The following is a 20,869-nucleotide window of genomic DNA, read 5'->3' on the forward strand; positions in this document are numbered from 1 at the left end:
CACACCTTCTTGGCGAAATCCAATATCCACTTGTCCGATTTTTCCACACTCTCGTTCGGAACGGAACCTCTACGCATGGCCCTCGCAACGCGCCACAGAGTGCTCATGGACGTATCTGCTGGTAGTCCTTCAACGAACTCCCGCCAGTACATTCGCTTCTTCCGCTTCAGAGTATTACTGTACCTGCGATCAAGAGCTCTGTACTTTTGGAAGTTCGCTCGGATTCCACACTTGCAGAAGTCCACATAAGCTTCAGACCTGGCCGCCGAGAGATCCGTACACTCCTTGTCCCACCAGGGAAGTGGAGGGCGCGTTCGGATGTACGGTCCCGGGACGGGTTTCGTCTGAGCTTGTATCGCACTGTCATAGATCAAATTAGCCAGAAACGCATATTCTTCAAGCGGTGCCAACCCTGCTCGCAACTCAACTCCAATGGAGACTGCCTCCGCGTACTGTTTCCAGTCGATATTTCGCGTCAGATCGTAAGGCATCTCCACCGTTGTCGATTGCTGTGGGCCATGGCTAACCAGAATAGCGATCGGCAAATGATCGCTGCCACGAGGATCTTGAAGCACGTTCCAGTCACAGAGAACTGCCAGACTGTTGGAACAGAGCGACAAGTCGATGGCACTCGCCTTCGTACCGGACGAAGTTGGCGTTGGTGGTGTTGCAATCCGCGTAACTTGCTTGTCCCTGTTTAGGAGGGTCATCTGGAAGTCGTCGCACAGTTCATGAATCAGATATGCTTGAGGGTCTGTCTTGTGACTTCCCCACTCGGTGCTGTGAAGATTAAAGTCACCCAGAACCAGTCTCGGTGCCTGCAACAACTCAAGCATACCCCACAACTTTTGTCGAGTTAACGACACCTGTGGGGGAACGTAGACGGACACAATGCAAATGTCCAGTCCTCTGATCCTGGCCTGTACTGCGACTGCTTCGATTCCTCCTAGATTCGGGAGCGTGACCTTTCTAAAAGTGTGGCATTTCCTGACCCCAATCAGTACGCCTCCACCTCTATTTGGTCCTGCCCTGCTCTCTGTGATGATGTTGTACCCCCGGAAAGCTGGCGTCTCATCTCCGATAAGAAACGTTTCGCTCAGCGCAAACACATCACAGTCCCGTTCGAATGCGAATTGTTGAAAATCGTTTAACTTGGGGGTTAAACTTCTACAATTCCATTGTAGAAAGGAGATGCCGTTTTTCGTTTTTGGTGTATTACCCATCAAAGGAAATGAACGACAAGAGGGGCATCGTGCTAGCAAGCTGTTTCCCGATGTGTCTAGCGAGAGGCTCAAACCGCTTTATGATTAAACGCGTCGGTTCACTCACAAAAGAGCACAGCCATTCCACGATTGTGGAAAAGGTAAGGACTCCTTTGAAGGCATCGGTGATCGGGTTCGGTTGAGGAACCGGTTTCGGGGGGATCTTTGGCAGCTTGGGAACGGGCTTCAGCAGCTTGGGAACGGGCTTCGGTGCCGGCTTCGGAGCGGGCTTACCCGACGGACCGAAAGGAAAATCCTCCTCGAAGTTCAACGAGTCACTTTCCTTACCCTTGCCGCCAGCGGCTTTTCTGGACTTGGAAGCCTTGTTGCGCTTCGGGTTTGGCCCGGAAGAGTCACTTTCCTCGTCTCTCTGGAAGAGGACCTCCACATCGGAATCTTCGTCCCCCGAGTCTTCGTCCGCCAAAGGAGCGAAGCGATTGGGGTGGGTCACCTGACTAAGGATTTCCGCGAAGGACTTCTTGGAGCGTTCCCTCAAGGATCGCTTCATCTTGTCCTCGCGCTCCTTGTACTTTGGGCACTGCCGAGTTTTGTGCGGTTCCCCGTCACAAAGCAGGCATTTTTCAGCCTGCTTTTGGCAATCCACGTCCTTGTGGGGGCCGGCGCACTTTGAGCACTTGCTCTTGTTGCTGCAGTAGGTCTTGGTGTGTCCCAACTGCTGGCAGTTTTCGCAGCTCATCACACGCGGAACGTACAATCGAACTGGAAGCCGAAGCTTGTACAGCTCAATGTAGTCCGGCAGAGCTGACCCTGCAAAAGTCACCCGGAACGAGGCAGAAGGAATGAACTTCTTCTGGCCACCCTCGGTGGTGACGTTGCCCAGTTGCCGGCACTCGAGTACCTCCACAGCTGGAAGTTTAGGGTTCTTGAAGCGTCCCACCGCCCTTGAGAGGTCGACAAGCGAAAGACTGTCATCGGTCACCACGCCATCGATTTCGACTTTGTGGGCCGGAATCCAAACACGGTACTCAATGCTGAACCGCAGATCAGTTACGATCTGATTAGCTTGCACCGCGGAGTTCACGATCACGCGGAGCTTGCTCTTGTTCAGCTTGGTACATTCGACCACCCCAGGATAGTGCTTCTGCAAATCCTTGGTAATCTGTACAAAGTTTAACGGCTTCTGTTTGGGCCGGAAGAAGACCACCCATTCCGTTTGCGATCCTTCTTGATACTGACGAGGACGTGGAATCGGTTTTTGAGAATGAGGATTCAGGGGCGGAGGGGGATTAGGATCCGGATTCGGCTCCGGTGTTTTAGGAGGAATTGGGTCTGGATTGGGAGGAATTGGATCTGGATTGGGAGGAATCGGGTCTGGAGTCAAGGGAGGAATCGGTGGTTGAGGGGGAACCGGATTCGGATCTGATTTAGGACGCTTTCGCTTCGTCCTCTTAGATCCGTCCGAGGATCCCCCTTTACCGCCAGCATCCTTATCCTTCAGGAAGAGGTCCCTGTTGGTGGTGTTTGAAGGAACTCCCAAAACGGAGTCCGCCATGTCCACGTCCTCGTCACCCTCAAGGGTTGAATCGAAGTCGCATTCCTCATGGTCCGACTCGGTCGGATCCATGTTTGCGAAGAAACGCGATAAACTAAACGAAAATAAAAGTGATGAAACTAATCGCAAAAGTAAAAAAGGAGAGAAAAAAAAAAAAAAAAAAAAAACTAGCCGAAAAAAAAAACTATGAGAAAAAAAAAAAAAAAACTAAACGCTAACAAAAAACTCGCCTTTTGCACTCACCGCCGAACTGGCCGCACTGGCTGCCGCCCGCAGCGGGATGCGCGGGAAGCTCGTTTTCGCGCGCTTGTTGTTGTTGTTGTTGTGCTGCCTGCTGCCAGCCACGTAAACAACGGGGGTTGTCTCCGACCTGGCCTGGCCGAAAACTGGTCCGCCGACCGCAGTCGACTCTCCGGGGCCGATTCCACCGACCAACGACCGTCTCTCGCCTCAGCTGCCTCCGCGGCCGCTGCTGCTGACTCCTCCTGCTGCTGCTGCTCGGATGCAGGAACTCGTTCCTCTTCCACTGCTGCACCGCCGCCGTGTCCACGACGACCAGATTGTGGCTCCTCTGACCACCGGAACGGGCCTGTCCGCTCGCACACGCCTCGATTTCGCCGTGAAAAACGCGCCAAACACACCGCGAAAAAACACGACTAGCCGCTGAGACTTCTGCCGTAGCAATGACGACTGCAATTATACTGTATGTGAAAGCAGACAAAAATCGAAATACGAGCGCAACCAATCAAAGCTGTTGCGCCACAGGCTGATGTACACGCTAACGACAAACCACTGTTGTTTCTTTGTTGTTTTCTCTTTAAATTTCAATTCTATAAATATTCGAAGAGAAAATCTAAACCTCACATTTTCTTCAACAATTAAACAATTAAACTTTTTGTGCTGTGAAAAATTGACTCCATGAAAAACTTCAATCTGCTACCGGAGGAAGACCTTGTTTACCCTTTTGCACTAAACGGTGTAATCGTCTGAAGACTCCCCTTATCGTCTCTGAAAGGTGGGTAGGATCTGTTGACTAACAGTGGAATGTTTCAAAAAACATGGCAATCTTGCTTTAGTGGTAGGTAGAGGCTTTGTCACCGAGAAAGCGTAATAAAATTTTCAATATTGCCGGGCTCTTCAACGGTGGAAGCTGGCAGCATCGACCGAATGTTAGGGTGGCTCAATTTCGGCATATTTTCAATTGTTGATTTACAGTTGGGTAATTCTCTACCAACCAGGGTTGCCACAAATACAGATTTATCTGTATTTTACAGATTTTTGAGGTGATGAGGTCATACAGAATCTGTATGTAAGGAAATACAGATTTTAAGAAAAACATACAGATATACAGATTTTCCCGATTTTTTATTAAAATTAAATAATTTTAATTCTTTAAATATTTTTTCTCAATTGCTGGATAAGCCCAGACCAGAGAGAAGGGAAAATACTCTTTGAGAGAGAATATTCTTTGCCCAAACATTAAATTTAAGATTGTATAGCATTTTTATGCATTAAAAACAATTAAGAATATTTTGTTTTTTGAAAAATTGTTTAAAAATGTCAATACAGATTCCAAATATAGATTTTCGTCCCCTTGATACAGATATACAGATTTTTGACCCTCAAAAATACAGAATCAAATGTGGCAACCCTGCTACCAACTCACACGTAATCGGGAAAAGTTACCCGACCCTTCTTTGATTTGCGTAAAACCGTTTTTTACTTCTCGTGACGGAGGGACGGTACGACCCTTTCCATTTTTGAACATGCGAAAAAAGAGGTGTTTCTAAATAATTTGCAGCCTAAAATGGTGTTGATATGGAAATTTGGTGTCAAAGGAACTTGTATGTAAAATTGGTCGTCCAATTTTATGACATACTCCAAATTAAAAAAAAAACGTATTTTTCATAAAAAAAAATCGATCAAAAAAGTTTTAAAAACTCTGCCATTTTCCGTAACTCATTTGGATAAAAAAAATTGGAACAAGTCATTTTAAGGGAAATTTAATGTACTTTCAGAATCTACATTAATTCTGAAAGGTAATTTTTTCATTTAGAACAATTATTTTGATTTTAAAGTTTCGTATTTTTTTTAACTTTGTAGGGCTTTTTACAGTGAAATAATGTTCTGCAAAGTTGTAAAGCAGACAATTAAAAACATGTTGATTTATAAACATAAGGGATTTGCTTTTAACCATCACGAGTTATTGCGATTTCATGAAAAAAACGTTACTTAATCCACCGGAAGGTGGTTGCTGCCTTCCTCCTAAAAGCCTTGCAACCACACACTACGAAAGCTTTGGCTAACGCTTACTTAGTAAAGACACTATACATCTGAGTGCTGCCATCTAGGTATGATAAATTTAATGAACCATTTGAAAGCACTGCAGTGTTTGTGTGCGTGCACTGAGCGTAAAGTTCCGACAGCTATCCGCCGGAGCTTTCAAATTATGTAAATAATGACCCTTTTTAGTATCAACCAAAACAGTTTTTCGAACATATCTTTTAAAGTACTGCACCAAGCCGGATGAAATTTAAAAAAGACTTAAAGAACCTGAAGGCAAATCCAAAAACATAGATCCGGACAAAATCGGTCGAGCCAGTTCCGAGAAAAGTGAGTGAGAAAAAAAATTCTACGTCCATCCACACGCACAGACATTTGCTCAGAATTTGATTCTGAGTCGATATGTATACGTAAAGGTATATCTGGGAGGCTTATTTAAAAAGTTCAATTTTTGAGTGATTTTATAGCCTTGCCTCAATGAGGTGAGGAAGGCAAAAAAGTATTGTGCAAAATCAAGATAACTCGTGATCTCACGATCACGATAATTCCGCAAATCTCTTATGTTTATACATCATTTTTTGTAATTGCCTTCTCTACAACTTTGTAGAACATTGTTACACTCTAAACAAAACCCTGCAATGTTAGAAAAAAAAACACGAAATTTGAAAATTAAAATTTTTGCTCTGAATGAAAAATGATCCTTCTGGGTTAATGTAGATTCGAAAAGTATATTAAATTTCCCATATAATGACATGTTCCAAAATATTTTAATGTTGAGTATCGGAAAATAGCAGAGTTTTTAATGCTCTTTTATTGTTTTTTTTTAGATGAAAAATTCGAAATTCTGAGTACGCCATCAACTCGGACGTCCAATTTTACATAAAAGTCCCTTTGCAAATAATTAAAAAAAACCCGCCTTTAGACGGGCTTCGATCTGAAAATCGCCAAAAATGTTTACCAATTTTTGTTCTTTAAAAAGCATTGGAAAGAAGAACTCTTGAGATTTTAGAAAATTATAAGGTTGGAAGTTTGACTTTTTTTATGTGACTTTGCCAATATTTTAAAAGATGAATTTTGCAGTAATGCAGTAATTTTTGTAGAGTCCCAGACTATGCCTATGAAAATGTGAAAACAAGTAAAAATTTGAAAAAAGTGTTTGTAAAAACATGAAAAATTCGATAGGCAAAATGTAATACTAGTAGGTGTTTGAATAGGCCAAAAAACACCATAAACACCTCGGTGTACGCACGAGTGCAAGCAGCAGTCAAGTGCTCAGTGCTCCATCGTTTTTTCGAAAATTTTCGCCGTAATTTACCGTGATTAGCCGCGAGTTTGCTCCAACAGCATGCCAAGGACCGGCCGTGGCCGTGGCAGTTCGAGTGCGGCCTCGAAAAACCCGCGAAGTTCGTCTACCGGCCGTGTGCAAAAAGGTAAACAAACCAACGCCGCGTCGACCGCCATCGCGCCGGGGAGTGTGAGCGCCAAAGGATTCGACCCCAAGTTACTACACGCTAATTACCGCGTCCAGGATCGCAGCCCTATTAGGCTCCGTTCAGCTACTTCCGGCAATCCGTCGACCGATGGCGCTTCAACATCCGCCAACATTCCCACCAGTAACAAGTTCGCGAGGCTGAGTGACGAGGAAAGCAGCTACAACAACACCGACGGTAGCACTACCGACGACGACGACGACGATGGTCGTGCACGGAAAAAAGTGCCGACGCCAAAAAAAGTAATTACTCCAAAGGAACGACGACCACCACCAATTTTTGTTTTGGACACGTTGGCGGACGATGTTGACGAGCAGCTGGAAGGCCTCGTGTACTGCCTCAAAATAGGTAAAGCGTCAGTGCAAGTGTTCACATTTGACCAAAAGAACTTCGACCTGGTTGTGGAGAAATTTAAGCGTAAAAACTTCAAATTCTACACATTTGACCCCGCGCAGAAGACCGCTGTAAAGATTGTCTTGCAGGGGTACCAAGACCGCCCGACCTCCGTCCTCAAGGAGCACCTCTCGGGTGCCGGAATAACGCCGCGAGACATAAAAGTCCTCTCGCGGAAGACAACAGTCACAGGTACACACACACTGTACCTGTTGTACTTCGACCGCGGCACCGTCAAAATTCAAGACCTGCGGCGGACTAAGGCGTTGGACGGTTTTTGGGTAAACTGGCGGTTTTACTCCAAAAATCCGACGGACGCAGCGCAATGTCACCGTTGCCAGAAATTCGGCCACGGCTCGCGGAACTGCAACCTCCAGCCCCGCTGCGTGAAGTGCGGTGAGTCACACCTCTCGGAGGTGTGCGCACTGCCACGAAAGGCGGACTTGGGGGAAAACGCAGAACAAACCAAGCCGCGCGTAAAGTGCGCGAACTGCGGCGGTAACCATACCGGTAATTACCGCGGATGCGTCGCGCGCAAGTCCTACCTCGAGGAGCAGGAAAAGAGGAAGAAGAAAGCAGCAGCGTCCCACCCTCCTCAACGAAGTACGAGTGCAGCCGTTCCTGCAGCTGGCCAGCGTACGGTTCCAGCGGACAACCCAGCGATCCCTCCTGGCCGGGGGCGATCGTTTGCCAGCGTGGTCGCGGCCGGTAGCGGCAATGCGGCCCAGCAAGAAGTCACCGGGGAAGATCTCTTTACCCTGCCGGAGTTCTTTGCTCTCGCGGAGGAGATGATGACGCGGTTTCGGAGCTGCCGTAACAAGGCGGAGCAATTTCTAGCCCTCGGGGAATTAATGATTAAGCACATCTATAAAGGATAAAAAACTGTGATCTAGTTTTAAGCTTTCTCTATTTCTATCCCCTTTTCCTAGCAAGTTTAGTAAGTTTTTTTTTAATTTTTTCTTACTCTTGGTAACACCTTTATTTACAACAATAACTGTTCCAGAATGGATTATGATGTAACACACAGCTGAAAGGAACTCCAAAACTCTGTTTTGTACCTCAAAAGAACTTATTGTATCTTGATTATTCACCAATAAAACCGAATTTGAATTTGAATTTGAAAAACACCATAAAAAAACTTAAACTAAATCAGATAAATTAAAATTTAAAAAAAAACTAAAAATAAAACAAAAAAAGTGAAGTTTTTCGTAGAAAACATGTTGCTCAAAAAGACCTCCTGAACACGGGAAAAATAAAAATTGTCGAAAAAAATTTGGGCGCTAGAGGGTTAATATTTCAACACTTTTTGTTTTTTGGAGTCACAGATTGAAAAGACGGAAATCTCTAGATTTTTTTGTGATTAGCACAGCTACAATAATGTGGCATTTTGTGATATTTTGTTTTCGAAATTCTGAAAATATGAAATTTGCAAAATTAATTTAATTTAGCTGAGGGATAAAAACTCTAAACAAATGTGTACTTGCCCAATAAAAAAAAATCTAGCAGAATAAGGATACTTTCTTGGTAATAAAAAAACAATGTATTTCCATAGGCTACCCTAGTAGCTGACAAAGATTAGAGGCAAATTACCACGAAGGCTTCCGAAAAAGCTACACTTTTTGCTTGTAACGTGCTCTGAAGGTTTTCACGAAAAAAAAAACGGAGGAATGCCAAACTCAGTGCTCAATCGCTTGAGGGCAGTTTCCACGTATTTTGTGCCGTTTATTTGGCGTTCCCGGAATGTAGACAATAAATATTTTTTTAATTCGTAAGACATGGTAATAAAGTTGACATTATTGCTATTAACGGTCTACTTGCCGGCAGCATAAACCACAGACCTATCCAAGCTCACAGGAAGTAGCGGCTTGGAAAATTAAATTGAATTTAGAGATTCAATTAGGCTTGAAATCACTTCCGTTGTGGTATTTCCCCTTAAGCACTCTTTCATTTCTACCCAATCAACACCATCTTATGATATGGAAAATTAACTAATTTCATAACATCGTGGTTCACCGTACCTCTTTGCAACTAAACCTAATTTTCGTCTGGTGGTTATCTTAAGTGGTTGACACGGCGCGCAAAAGCACCTGTGTGCACGTGGCATAGATCAGGACCAATTTTCGTTACTAGAACCTCGCGTCGCGGTAAACCAAACCATACATCAACTAAATAATACTGGTAAGAGGCACCTGCGTTCGGAATCATGGACAGCTAATTTATAAAAGAAATCAACTTTAATACAAATTTTATTTTAAAGTTATTTTACTCGAAACAGAAATACATAAAAATCAGTTCCATAGCTTAAAGATCAATAGTCAACATACATTATAAATTCAGGACTGGTTCAACCCGTTCCATCCATCAATAAAGGACACAATTTTTCACTCTTTTACGCCATCCTTTTTTTTCAATGTCGAATCTTTTATTTGAGATAATCACAGAAACCTTAAACCTTTTTGGTTCTGCAGAAGGGTATTTCGAACCCAAACATAAAAAAAATGGTTGAAAGTCCAATTACATTGAATCTTTTCTTCTATGGACGTGGGCCACTGGATCCTGCTGAAATTCTGTTTTGACTTAGTGATGGTTTTATTCAAAAATGTTCCAATGTACAATGCGCTAATGTTAGTTAATGGTATTAGTAACATTATTTTTCATTATACATATTTTCCATTTCATATAACATGAAATAAATAACATATGTCTGTCATATCTGCTTTTTTTGTCCTCCATCCCAAAACAATTTCAATAAAATGTCTTTTCTCTGTGCCACCCACAATCCTCTTCCTTAGTAAGAAAGTGTCCAACGCAACTTGCTCCATGCTTCATAAACAGAAGAAAAAAAAAGTAGTGCTGATAAGATTTCGGTTTCGATACCCACGGCTGCTGCTACCGTTCCATATTTCGTAACACTCAATTATTCCCGGTGGCAAACGTACGCCCAACTGAACATCACTTTTTCCCCCGCACAGAACATCCTTCGTGGAAGCTGGGCAGAATAAGGGTTGACACACACACACACACACACACACACACACACACACACACACAGTAAAAGATGCCTCCTCCCACTTTTTTTCCCCAATCCTGAAATTTTATCACTTCACTTACAGCTCCTTCCAGGCAGTTTGCTGCGTTCAAATATTCGACGAAATCGAAGGGAAAAATCTGGCCCAGGACGGTTCTCGATGGTGACGTGGGAAGCAGATCTAACATTTCACCCACGTGCGTGATTTTTATGCTCAATAATGGGGGGGGGCGTTCCGCTTCAAAAATGGGTTGATTGTCAACACTGTTTTTCTCAGAAGGACAAAGAGTTGTAACGTAAAATGTGACGTATTTATAAAGTTTTGATTTCTTTTCTAATTTTCTAATAAAAAAAACTAAAATTTGTTATTTTTTATTTTATTTTTTCCAGCAGCATTATTTTTTGTTAGCATCCCTTTTCGAAAAAGCGTTGTGTTTCAAAGGATCAAAGCAAATGCGTTTCGAAGGAATAATCCCAGATAACGACTTGTTGGTTGTTGGATTTCCAATCAGTTTCGATCGTTTACACGCCACGCAAATGAGGGAACGGAATACAATCTGAACTTCGGTTCGACTTTTGTTGAGCTTTTCTGAAATCCAGACAGCCAAATGAACCCGTTTGAGGGGTTTGTAAGAGAAATGATAAGTTGATATAGAAACCCGATTGAAATAAATACAGTGAGATTTTCTAACTATTTTGAGCTTAAGGTGAAACGGGAAGGCAGCGCTATATTGGTACCACGACTCGAGTTTTTGCAAGCACCTTTAAGGAAAATGCCGTTACTTACTGAGTTCATTTTTTTTCTTTCTTGCAGAAACTAAATAGGTTCAGAAATTGATTTAAGTTGTAAAGAAGTTGTCCAAAGACTGGCGTCCCGTTACACCTTAATATGAATTAAGTTATGATATCAGTAGGCCGGAATGATTAGACCCGATTTTTTTTTGTTTGGCTATTAGAATGGTCAAAAAATTGTAATTTTCGTCGTTTTTTGCAAAAATATAATAAACTACGCACCATTTCAACCGATTTTTGCTCTTTTAGACGCACATGAAAGATGATTAGATAAGCGCTTAAGGAAAAATAATTTTAAATTTCTAAAGTCTAGCCTGACATTTGAAAACTTTACATGCTGTTTTGAATATCTTGGTACCAAACAGATCAAAGCTGGACACTATTTTCAAAGACGTTTAAGGATGTTTAACGCAATACATTAGGGACCTACATAGGGAAATGAAATGTTCTGGGAGAAATTTCAAACACCCAAAGTCATTCAAATTTAAGGTTGAAAAATTTGTAGTTTTTCTTTCGAGCTGGAACTTTTCTTATACCGAACAAGCACAAAACATAACAAAAACTACCAGATTATTATCAACAACAGTCTTACAATCAGTGTTGCAAATGAGTGATAAAAAAGCTATCAATAGATTATCTCTGCACCAAAAATATCCGAGAGTATAGTGGCCGTCACTATAGCTTGTGAGATCTCTTCTTGTGTCTCGTGATTCCCAGCGATGTCATTCTCTCTCTATCACTCTTCCCCTTTACCCCGACTATGCGCTCTCACCGCTGAGTCTCTCAATCTCTCCAAAAACTGCAATGAGAGAACGCGAGATGGCGATTAGGATCCGACCACGCATGACGTCCCGTCAAACTGCGTTTGCGAAATTGGTTTTGTGGCGGCTTTTGTGGTTAAACGCTGTTGCGGTAGCATGATCGTGGAAGCGGGAATGAGAGAGAAAAGGAAAATGTCAATCGCGAGTGGGCAAGCACGAAAACGTGTTCGGCTATGTTCGGCGCTGAGAATTTCAATGAAGAGAGAAGAGCAGTTGTATTTGAGGCATGAATATTCAGGCGGGATAATTGTAGTTGCTGAGAGCTGATATTTTGATATTTTAACAACCCTGCTTACAATACTTGTAATTGTTATAAATCTCGTTTTTTTGCCAAAACTATTTTAAATTGATTCCAACCTTGTTCTTGCATGATCTTGTTGCTCGATTGGAACCCCAATTTGACAGTTCGATTGGAACCCTGAGAGTGACATTTCGCCTCTCCATATAGGCTCTCTACAATACATACATGTTTATCAAAAATGAGAATATCAATCGAACTAAAAGCACGGACGAACGGACATGACACCAGGAACCAATTTTCTTCAAATTTCTGAAGCAAACTATCACTTGCGCCATCTACATCCAAGTTGTCGAAGTAGAAGCGCGCTATTACGCGTGATTTCTCAAAATGTCTTATGCAATAAATAATTAAAAAAATTAGCATTAGTATTGTGCCATAGAAACAGTTTTATTTTGGCATTAAGTTTGTCTTTATGATATTATGTAATTTATCATGGATACTAAAATTGCCGCAAAATTGAAAGAAATGGTATTTTTAATATAAATTCATACAACCATTTCAAAAAATGCCCATGAGTTTGCACCATCAGCTGGCTTTGTTTACATTTAGGACCACGCGGCGCGAAGATTTTGACATAAGCGATCTCGCTTGCGCAGGTTTTCGCCAAGAAGAAGTGAAAGAAAACCTGCTTCACTTTTTGAAACCCCGTGTCATGTCCGTTCGTCCGTGCTAAAAGTATCATGCTTCTCTAGCAAAATGTGCTTGATACTCATTTCGATGGAAAAGCATGGTACCGTAATCTGGGGCGAATCGGGACTACAGTCTGAATAGGGACAGCAGTTTTTAGAGCACTTAAAGCTTTTAAATTTGGAAATGGATATACACATTTTGTTGATCTGAGTCTGTTCTAACCGAAACCAATCAGAAAAATCAAAATATTGTGCTCCAACATGGTTAAAACTGCTGTCCCAATTCGCCCCATGTGTCCCGATTGACCCCAGTTTACGGTATTTTTAGTTCGATTGACATTCCAAAATCCAATGTTTTGTTCAAGCAATCATATCTCAGAATCTTGTCATTGGATATAATTACCATTTTTTGGTTATGGGCTCTATGGCCCCGAGATCTAGAAATCAGCAAACAAGGTGAAGCTTTGCTTTAAAATGTATTGATTTGTATAATAAGGCCGTTGCAAATATTTTTCAAAGTTTATGTCGCCCCCCCCTTCCTTCAGTTGGTCCGAAAAATTAAGGGCCAAAAAAATATTTTTTCAAAAAAATATCAAAATTTCAATGGAAATTGAAGTCTTATCAACTGAGAACAATTTTAAGTGCCTTTTTCTGCATTTTTAATCATATTTATCATGTTTCGACTTGTTTTAATATATTTTAAACTTTTATGAAATTTCAATGTACAGCACCGTAAAAACTTTTTTTCTCGCAAAATAAAATTTTCGTCAGTATTTAGAAATTGTGGAAATCAATGATTGCAAAACAACTGGGCAGGTGTATGATGCATTTTAAAACACTTTTTTTCATTCAAATGTTGACACCGTGGATTGTAATTTTAATTTTAGATTTTTTTTTTCCCCCCCCCCCCCCCCCCCTCGACTTTGATCAAAGTCGAGGGACATAAACTTCAAAAATATTTCCAACGGCCTAATTATTAAAAAAAAAAGAATTACTTAACTATAAACGATTGTACACCGAATGATTGTAAATCGACGTGCAGGATTGTTTTGGTGATCAGTGAAAGCTGATCAAAATGGTGTCCTGAATTCAATTTACTTTAAAATGCACGTGTGTCAAAATAGAACAATTACGTTGAAATGGCACTGTTCAATTGAAAATACCTTAGTCAATATCAGTTATTTCAAATTTATTGTTAATTCACCGATTTTAGATTTCTGTTTTAAAAGTTCTTATTCAAATTCAAATGACAGATATTTTAGGCAATCCGGATATTAAAAGTTCCATCTCTTTTTATTTAGTAATTCCATTCTATGTATATTCGATTTTATTTTCCTAGCAATTTCGAGTAACGTTAATCATACAAAATTCTGGTTTCCAACGTTATATCTCCATTTAAAGCACTTTCCAAAATATTTGACACGAATTCTTCGAACAAATCTTCGACAATCTGTTGCTAATCCTATCCAGAATTTTTCGCTAGGAAAACATTTTCAAGCGATATTTCGTGTTTCTAGCTGCAAGAAAAAAAAACATCGAATCCGGTCTGCACTAGAACACTGGAACAGTCACACACACACACACACACACACACACACACACACACACACACACACACACACACTCGTTTCGTATTCGAATGGTGAATTACCTTAAAAGCTTTCCATTTACTTTACACGCACACTTCAGCCAAACATATGCGAATGGTGCACAGATAAAGTTAATCCAATTGAGCTTTTCTCTGCTGTGCTGTTTGTCTTTGGTGATGATCAGACGGGATAGCATGCTGGGCAAATGGAGGCTTTGATTTAAAGACCTGTCTGGAGTTTTTTTTAAATGTTAATCAATGTTAACATATCAGCTATCAGCTATATTTTGCAACAGTTTGCTTTAAATTCTGCTATAAATCTCTTCAGCAAAATTAGAGCTTTGTTCAAATTTATGTATAAAATAGTTATAAGGAAGCGAAACTTTAAGATCAGTACACTCAAACCCCGTTGGTTTGACAACCAACCCTTTTACACGGAGTTCATACCTACTACCAAAAGTTTGCTTTGATAGTGTGCGTGAGAGCCGTGTAAAAAGTGACAGTTCGTCACTTTTTAGTTTGACTTTGACCAACCAACGGGGTACAAACTAAAAAAGTGTCAAACGAAAAAGTTTAGTGTACTGACCGATTACCATAATCCTAAATATATGATACAATGATATAATTTAGTTGGATAGTTTTTCACATTGATCATTTAAAAGCTGGGAATTTACTTAATTCATGCAAGATTACTATTTGCCATGATTTAAAAAATATTTGTCTTAATAAGTAAGACAAAAGTAGACTTAATTAAGTTTGGCTAAGTTTAAAGAATAGCAATTAGTTTAATTAAGATAACATTTTTAAGTTTATGCAAAAACAAAAAAAAAAGATTGTTGACTCTGGACTTTAACTATAAGTCACGTCAATGTCAACCAAACATGCCTAGAAATGATTGCTATTTAAACAAACTGTTCCACGTTGATGCTGTGGGTAGAATATCACTCTCAGAACACATTGGTCTGATGATACAGCACACAGGCTTGTGGGTTTACTTGTGGGGGAATTCATTACCTTGTTGATCTTTTGACATCAGGCACCGGTTCCCAGCGGTTCGTTTTCAAATGATTGCTACACTTAAAGTTGAAGAGGTTGGCTGAATTAGTAAGAAGTTTACTATAACGCCTACACCAGTATGGCATAGGCAAGGCTAGAAAATGTAAAGATTAAATTGAAAACAATACATTATGTATTCTAAATTTGCCTATGTCAAGTTTTTCTACACTATTTCAATCAGCATGTTTTTAATTTTCTTATCGATGTAAAATTTTTCTACTTAAGTAAGTCATAGATACAAATGTATCAAACTTAACCCTCTACTGCCCAAATTTTTTTTTCGAAAATTTTTATTTTTCCCTTGTTCAGGAGGTCATTTTGAGCAACTTTTGTTCTACGAAAAACTTCACTTCTCTTGTTTTATATTTTTCTTGTTTCATTTTTAGTATTTTAATTTGCATTTATCTTGTTTAGTTTATGTTTGTTATTGGTAGTATTTGGTCTACTCTACCACCTCCTATCATTACATTTGCCTATCTAATTTTTTCATGTTTTTACAGTAACTTTCTCAATTTTTTGCATGTTTTTCACATTTTCTGCTATAAAATGGAACCATTATTATTTAAATTGTAAATAAATGCGTAGAGGCATAGTCTGGAGCACTAGAAAAATTAATGCATACTTCTTTTTACTTAAAATATAGGAAATATTAGTAAAAAACACAGCCAAAGTTGACCCCTAAAAAAATTACATTTTTAAAAACATTGACAAAGTCACATAAAATTTAGAATACATAGAATTTTAATTTTTGTATTTTTTAATCCGGCTGTGGGCAAACATGTGCACTAATTTAAAAACAATTAAAAACTGCGACTATTTCCAAAAAAGTTACCTAAAAATGGCTATAACTTGAAAATGGTGCACTTTATTAAAATTTCACTAAAGTAATTTTTGATTGCAAATTTGATTTTGCATCGAAAAATGAAGTTAAAAATTTTTTTCGACCAATTTTTCGATTTTTTGAAAAAATCAGTATTGATTCAAAAAATCATAACTCGGTCAAAGATTTTTTGCACAACCTGGAAATTTCTGAAAAGTTGGCATTTGATGTCCTCTAAAACATATCAAAAAATGAAAAAAAAAATAAAAATTATGTTTTTTGCAAATCAAGTTTTAGTGACAAAAAGTTAAATAAAAAATCGCCAAAAAAATTTACCGTGTATCATTTTTTTTCAGTGTAGTCCATATCCATGCCTACAACTTTGCCGAAGACACCCAATCGATAAAAAAATTCCTTAAAAAGATACAGATATTTGAATTTTCACATATCATTTTTGTATTCACAGCTGCCAAATTTGTATGGAAAATTGTATGAACGAACTAATGATGCAAAATGGCTTCTTTGGGCATACCGAAGGCACCAAAAAAGTTTCAGCCGGATTAAAAAATACAAAAAAAACGAATGACCGAAATCTGAGAGAACTGCTCATAATCGAAAAATGTCACAATATAGATAGTGTCATAATTTAATTTGACAAAGCTCAATGTAAAAATACAGTCATCCCACATATTCGGAACACCCACAAATTCGGAACACTTTTGTGATAATTTGTCAATAGCATTCCAAGTGCATCTTTTCTATCGACCCTACTATTTTTAGGACTTTTCTTTGGACATTCTCTTGCTATTTTACTAGTAAAAGTAGTACTTTTAAAACAAAAACTGCATTTCAAGACTATTTTATCCAGAGCCGCAAAACATTGACTCCGAATTGCCTGTTCCATGATTGTGGGATGTTATTGTAACTCCCACAATTGTGGAACAGCTGAATTTAACTGATATTTTCACAAGAAAAATATCAGACCATTCATACAACATTACTAAGCATGAGTTTTATTGGTTTCAGAGTGTGAAGTCATTATTTTGTAAAAAATATGTACTCCTGGAGAGAAATAAAAGTTTGTTTACATCGTAAGAAAAATGTGTTCCGAATTTTTGGATTTCAAGGGTCAATGTTTTTCTTTGAAAACTTGATATAAAATGTAAAAATGTACAGCCGGTCTATACATTAATCGAAAGATCGCAAGGAAAGCTTTCACATAAAGGTAAAAGCAAATCATTATGTTCAATAATCGATTTTCTATGATTTGTTGAACGTTGAGCGATCTGTAAACTGTTACAAATATGTGGGATGACTGTATTGAACAAAATCTAAAATTCGTTTCTTTTTTCGTAACATACAAAAATGATGATTTTTCTAAAATGGGGAAAACTAGCTTTTAATAAATGTTCATTGAAGTTTTTACTGTAAATACTCGTTTTGAAATTCTTTGCATGGAATGAGGAGGAATTAAGTTTGAATACCGGATTAAATGTCACTTGACGGTGTACAATTAAATTCGCAATAATTTTGTCGTCCTATTTACTGTCCAATGGATTCTTTCTCTATCAACAGAGTTTTTCTTTCCTCAGAAAAAGATGATAAAGCCCAAATCTTTTCATTTCGACACGCTAACGATTTCCCTTTTTTGCTTTTCTCCGCAATTCCAGACAGCTGTCAGCCCGGACAACCCGACAGTAATTGAATCAATTCCGGCCCATAATAACGATCAAAGCACAATGGAGCGGAAAACGCGCTCAAATTAATTCCTCGTAATCTTGTCGAGTTCACCCGGTTGCCCAGCTGCCTTCCCGGTCCATCCTTGCGCGGCGGATGGACTCCGACTCTCTCAACTGCACGTCGAACATCGGGTCGAGCCACAACTGGACCTGCTTCATCGTCCACTATGAGACGGACGCGACTCCGACAGCGCCGTCATCCACCAACGCGACCGCCCTGGCCATCTTGGCCAATCTTAGCCGGGCCAAGTTCGATGACTTTGATACCGCTGTGGACGGGTACGACGGCACTCGGACGGTGGGCCTGGATCCGGCCTACCAGCTCCGGTACGGACTGGTTGGGACGGTTTTGTTGAGGTTGGTACTGAAGCAAGGCTTGTCAAGTAGCCTGTCCCATTTTGAGGTCATGTCGAGGAATTTCAGGTGCTCACTTCTTAAATGATAGATTATGATGTTAGGAACAATGTTTTCTTGGACAAGAAAAAATAATAAAATACTTTATCGCACCCCCTAGTCGATTTACTGAAAAAAGTCACTTTTTTGAACAAATTTTCTAAAATCGCTTGGAATCAATACAAAAACTGTTTCGATCAGGTGTGTATTATCTTCAAACGATAGGTTTTTGTCCATAGATTAAGATGCATTATCAATATTGGACGAAAATTTAAGTTTTTGGACTCTCCCAGGCGGATTTGTGTCGAAAAAATCACATTTTTTCGAAACTTTTTTCAGAAATGTTCATTTAATTTAGGGTAGCCTATTTTTCCCAGTAAAACCAATACATGCAGCTTGTAGGAAATTTCATGGCGAACATTTTTCCCTCTGAGAAAATGCAATTTCGACACTCCAGAGCCGAGATATTTGAGTTTTAGTGAGGAAAAAAGTGCCAATTTTCAAAATTTCTCAGAATTCAGAAGCAAGGCCTACTAATTACACGATGTAGCAAGCATATGTCTCAAAGGTCAGGGTATGTTTTTTATAGTAATTTTATCCGCTGAATCCGAATCTGAAATCAAATTTCGTACAAACAGTGATGTTTTGGAGCTACACCCTTTTGGAATGTTATTTGCGTGTTTAAGAGGCAGTTTTTGTAAATATTGCTCGGTTTGTTCAAGAGGTCGTATCGAGGTGCTCCGATTTGGATGAAACTTTCAGCGTTTGTTTGTCTATACATGAGATGAACTCATGCCAAATATGAGCCCTCTAAGACAAAAGTGGGGTAAAACGGGCATTGAAGTTTGAATTTTCCGAGGATTTCGAATATGACAAAAGTGAGACTAAAAAGTGCCGCTATGGATGCCTACAGGACAATAACTAACGTTGTAAAATGTTTGTTATAGAAATCTCGAAAAACTATGAGAAAAACTGCGATTGGCCAAAAAAGTTATTACCGTAGGCTTATAGTCCATGAAATTCCCTAACTTGAACTAAAAGAGTATGGGTGTTGGAGGCTGTTGCAAAAATATATTGAGGTTTAAAAAAAAAACAATTTTTAACAGTAATTTGCAAAAGCTATGAGAAAAAGTTAAACCAATCTTGGATGTCTATGGCTCATTTTGAAGTGCTTCAAAAGACTATTCAAATGTATCTAAGATAGTTGGAATTGATGAAGTTTTACTTAAATGCGAGCAATTTTATTTTTTTTTATGTTTTTTGGACCTCAATCTTCAATGCCCGTTTTACCCCACTTCCCTTTGTCTTAGAGGGCTCATATTAGGTTTTACGCCGACTCGATTTGGAGGTTAGAAAGGAGTGCACTGTTTACATGGACTTTGCACAGTTCGATGCGGTCGTCGATTTTGTTCGGGGAAATTCGTCGACAATCGACGAAGACCATGTAAACAGTGCACACGAGCTGTCAAATGACGTCACGGTGTAAAACCTAATTTGGCATGAGTTCATCTCATGTATAGACAAACAAACGCTGAAAGTTTCATCCAAATCGGAGCACCTCGATACGACCTCTTGAACAAACCGAGCAATATTTACAAAAACTGCCTCTTAAACACGCAAATAACATTCCAAAAGGGTGTAGCTCCAAAACATCACTGTTTGTACGAAATTTGATTTCAGATTCGGATTCAGCGGCTAAAATTACCATAAAAAGCATACCCTGACCTTTGAGACACATGCTTGCTACATCGTGTAATTAGTAGGCCTTGCTTCTGAATTCTGAGAAATTTTGAAAATTGGCACTTTTTTCCTCACTAAAACTCAAATATCTCGGCTCTGTAGTGTCGAAATTGCATTTTCTCAGAGGGAAAAATGTTCGCCATGAAATTTCCTACAAGCTGCATGTATTGGTTTCACTGGGAAAAATAGGCTACCCTAAATTAAATGAACATTTCTGAAAAAAGTTTCGAAAAAATGCGATTTTTTCGACACAAATCCGCCTGGAAGAGTCCAAAACCTTAAATTTTCGTCCAATATTGATAGTGCATCTTAATCTATGGACAAAAACCTATCGTTTGAAGATAATACACACCTGATCGAAACAGTTTTTGTATTGATTCCAAGCGATTTTAGAAAATTTGTTCAAAAAAGTGACTTTTTTCAGTAAATCGACTAGGGGGTGCGAGAAAGTATTTTATTATTTTTTCTTGTCCAAGAAAACATTGTTCCTAACATCATAATCTATCATTTAAGAAGTGAGCACCTGAAATTCCTCGACATGACCTCAAAATGGGACAGGCTATTGTCAAGTTATCGTGCCATAACTCTAATGAATAGCTTCTATTTATAACATCACATGAACCCCAGGAACTCCCAGAGCAACTAAATCAATCCGCTGAAAGCTATCTTGACCAAGTTCTCAATATAAGTTACCCAGTTTAAGATGATACCCATAAAAAGACCAACCCATCCATCTATCAATCAACGCCCCATCGCGTCAACCTAGAAAAGTTGTAAAATTTCAATTTCGAAAAACCCCCCTTGGTCCATTTTCTTTCCAGCGTTGCCTACACGCTCGTGTTCATCGTGGGCCTGCTCGGGAACTTTGCCGTGGTCATCGTGGTCAAGAAAAGCACCATGATGCGGTCCCCGACGAACCGCTTCATCGTGAATCTGGCGTACGCTGATTTATTGGTTAATTTTCTCTGCCTGCCGTTCACGCTGATTGGCAATCTCTACCCGGGTAAGTTCTGGTTCTGGT

The 20,869-nt window shown here is 39.7% G+C and overlaps 1 protein-coding gene across 1 annotated transcript in view; it reads left to right on the forward strand.

Annotated features, from left to right (window-relative positions):
- Positions 1 to 20,869, forward strand: part of LOC120416955 (neuropeptide SIFamide receptor-like) — a 46,630-nt gene that overhangs the window by 15,405 nt on the left and 10,356 nt on the right. Inside the window, exons 3-4 of the mRNA XM_039578859.2 lie at positions 17,647 to 18,072; positions 20,670 to 20,851. Of these exons, the coding sequence (XP_039434793.1) occupies positions 17,810 to 18,072; positions 20,670 to 20,851 (445 nt within the window). The 5' untranslated portion in view covers positions 17,647 to 17,809. The remainder of the gene's footprint in view (positions 1 to 17,646; positions 18,073 to 20,669; positions 20,852 to 20,869) is intronic.

This window comes from Culex pipiens, chromosome 3 (genome assembly GCF_016801865.2).
Source record: "Culex pipiens pallens isolate TS chromosome 3, TS_CPP_V2, whole genome shotgun sequence".
Lineage (NCBI taxonomy): Eukaryota > Metazoa > Arthropoda > Insecta > Diptera > Culicidae > Culex > Culex pipiens.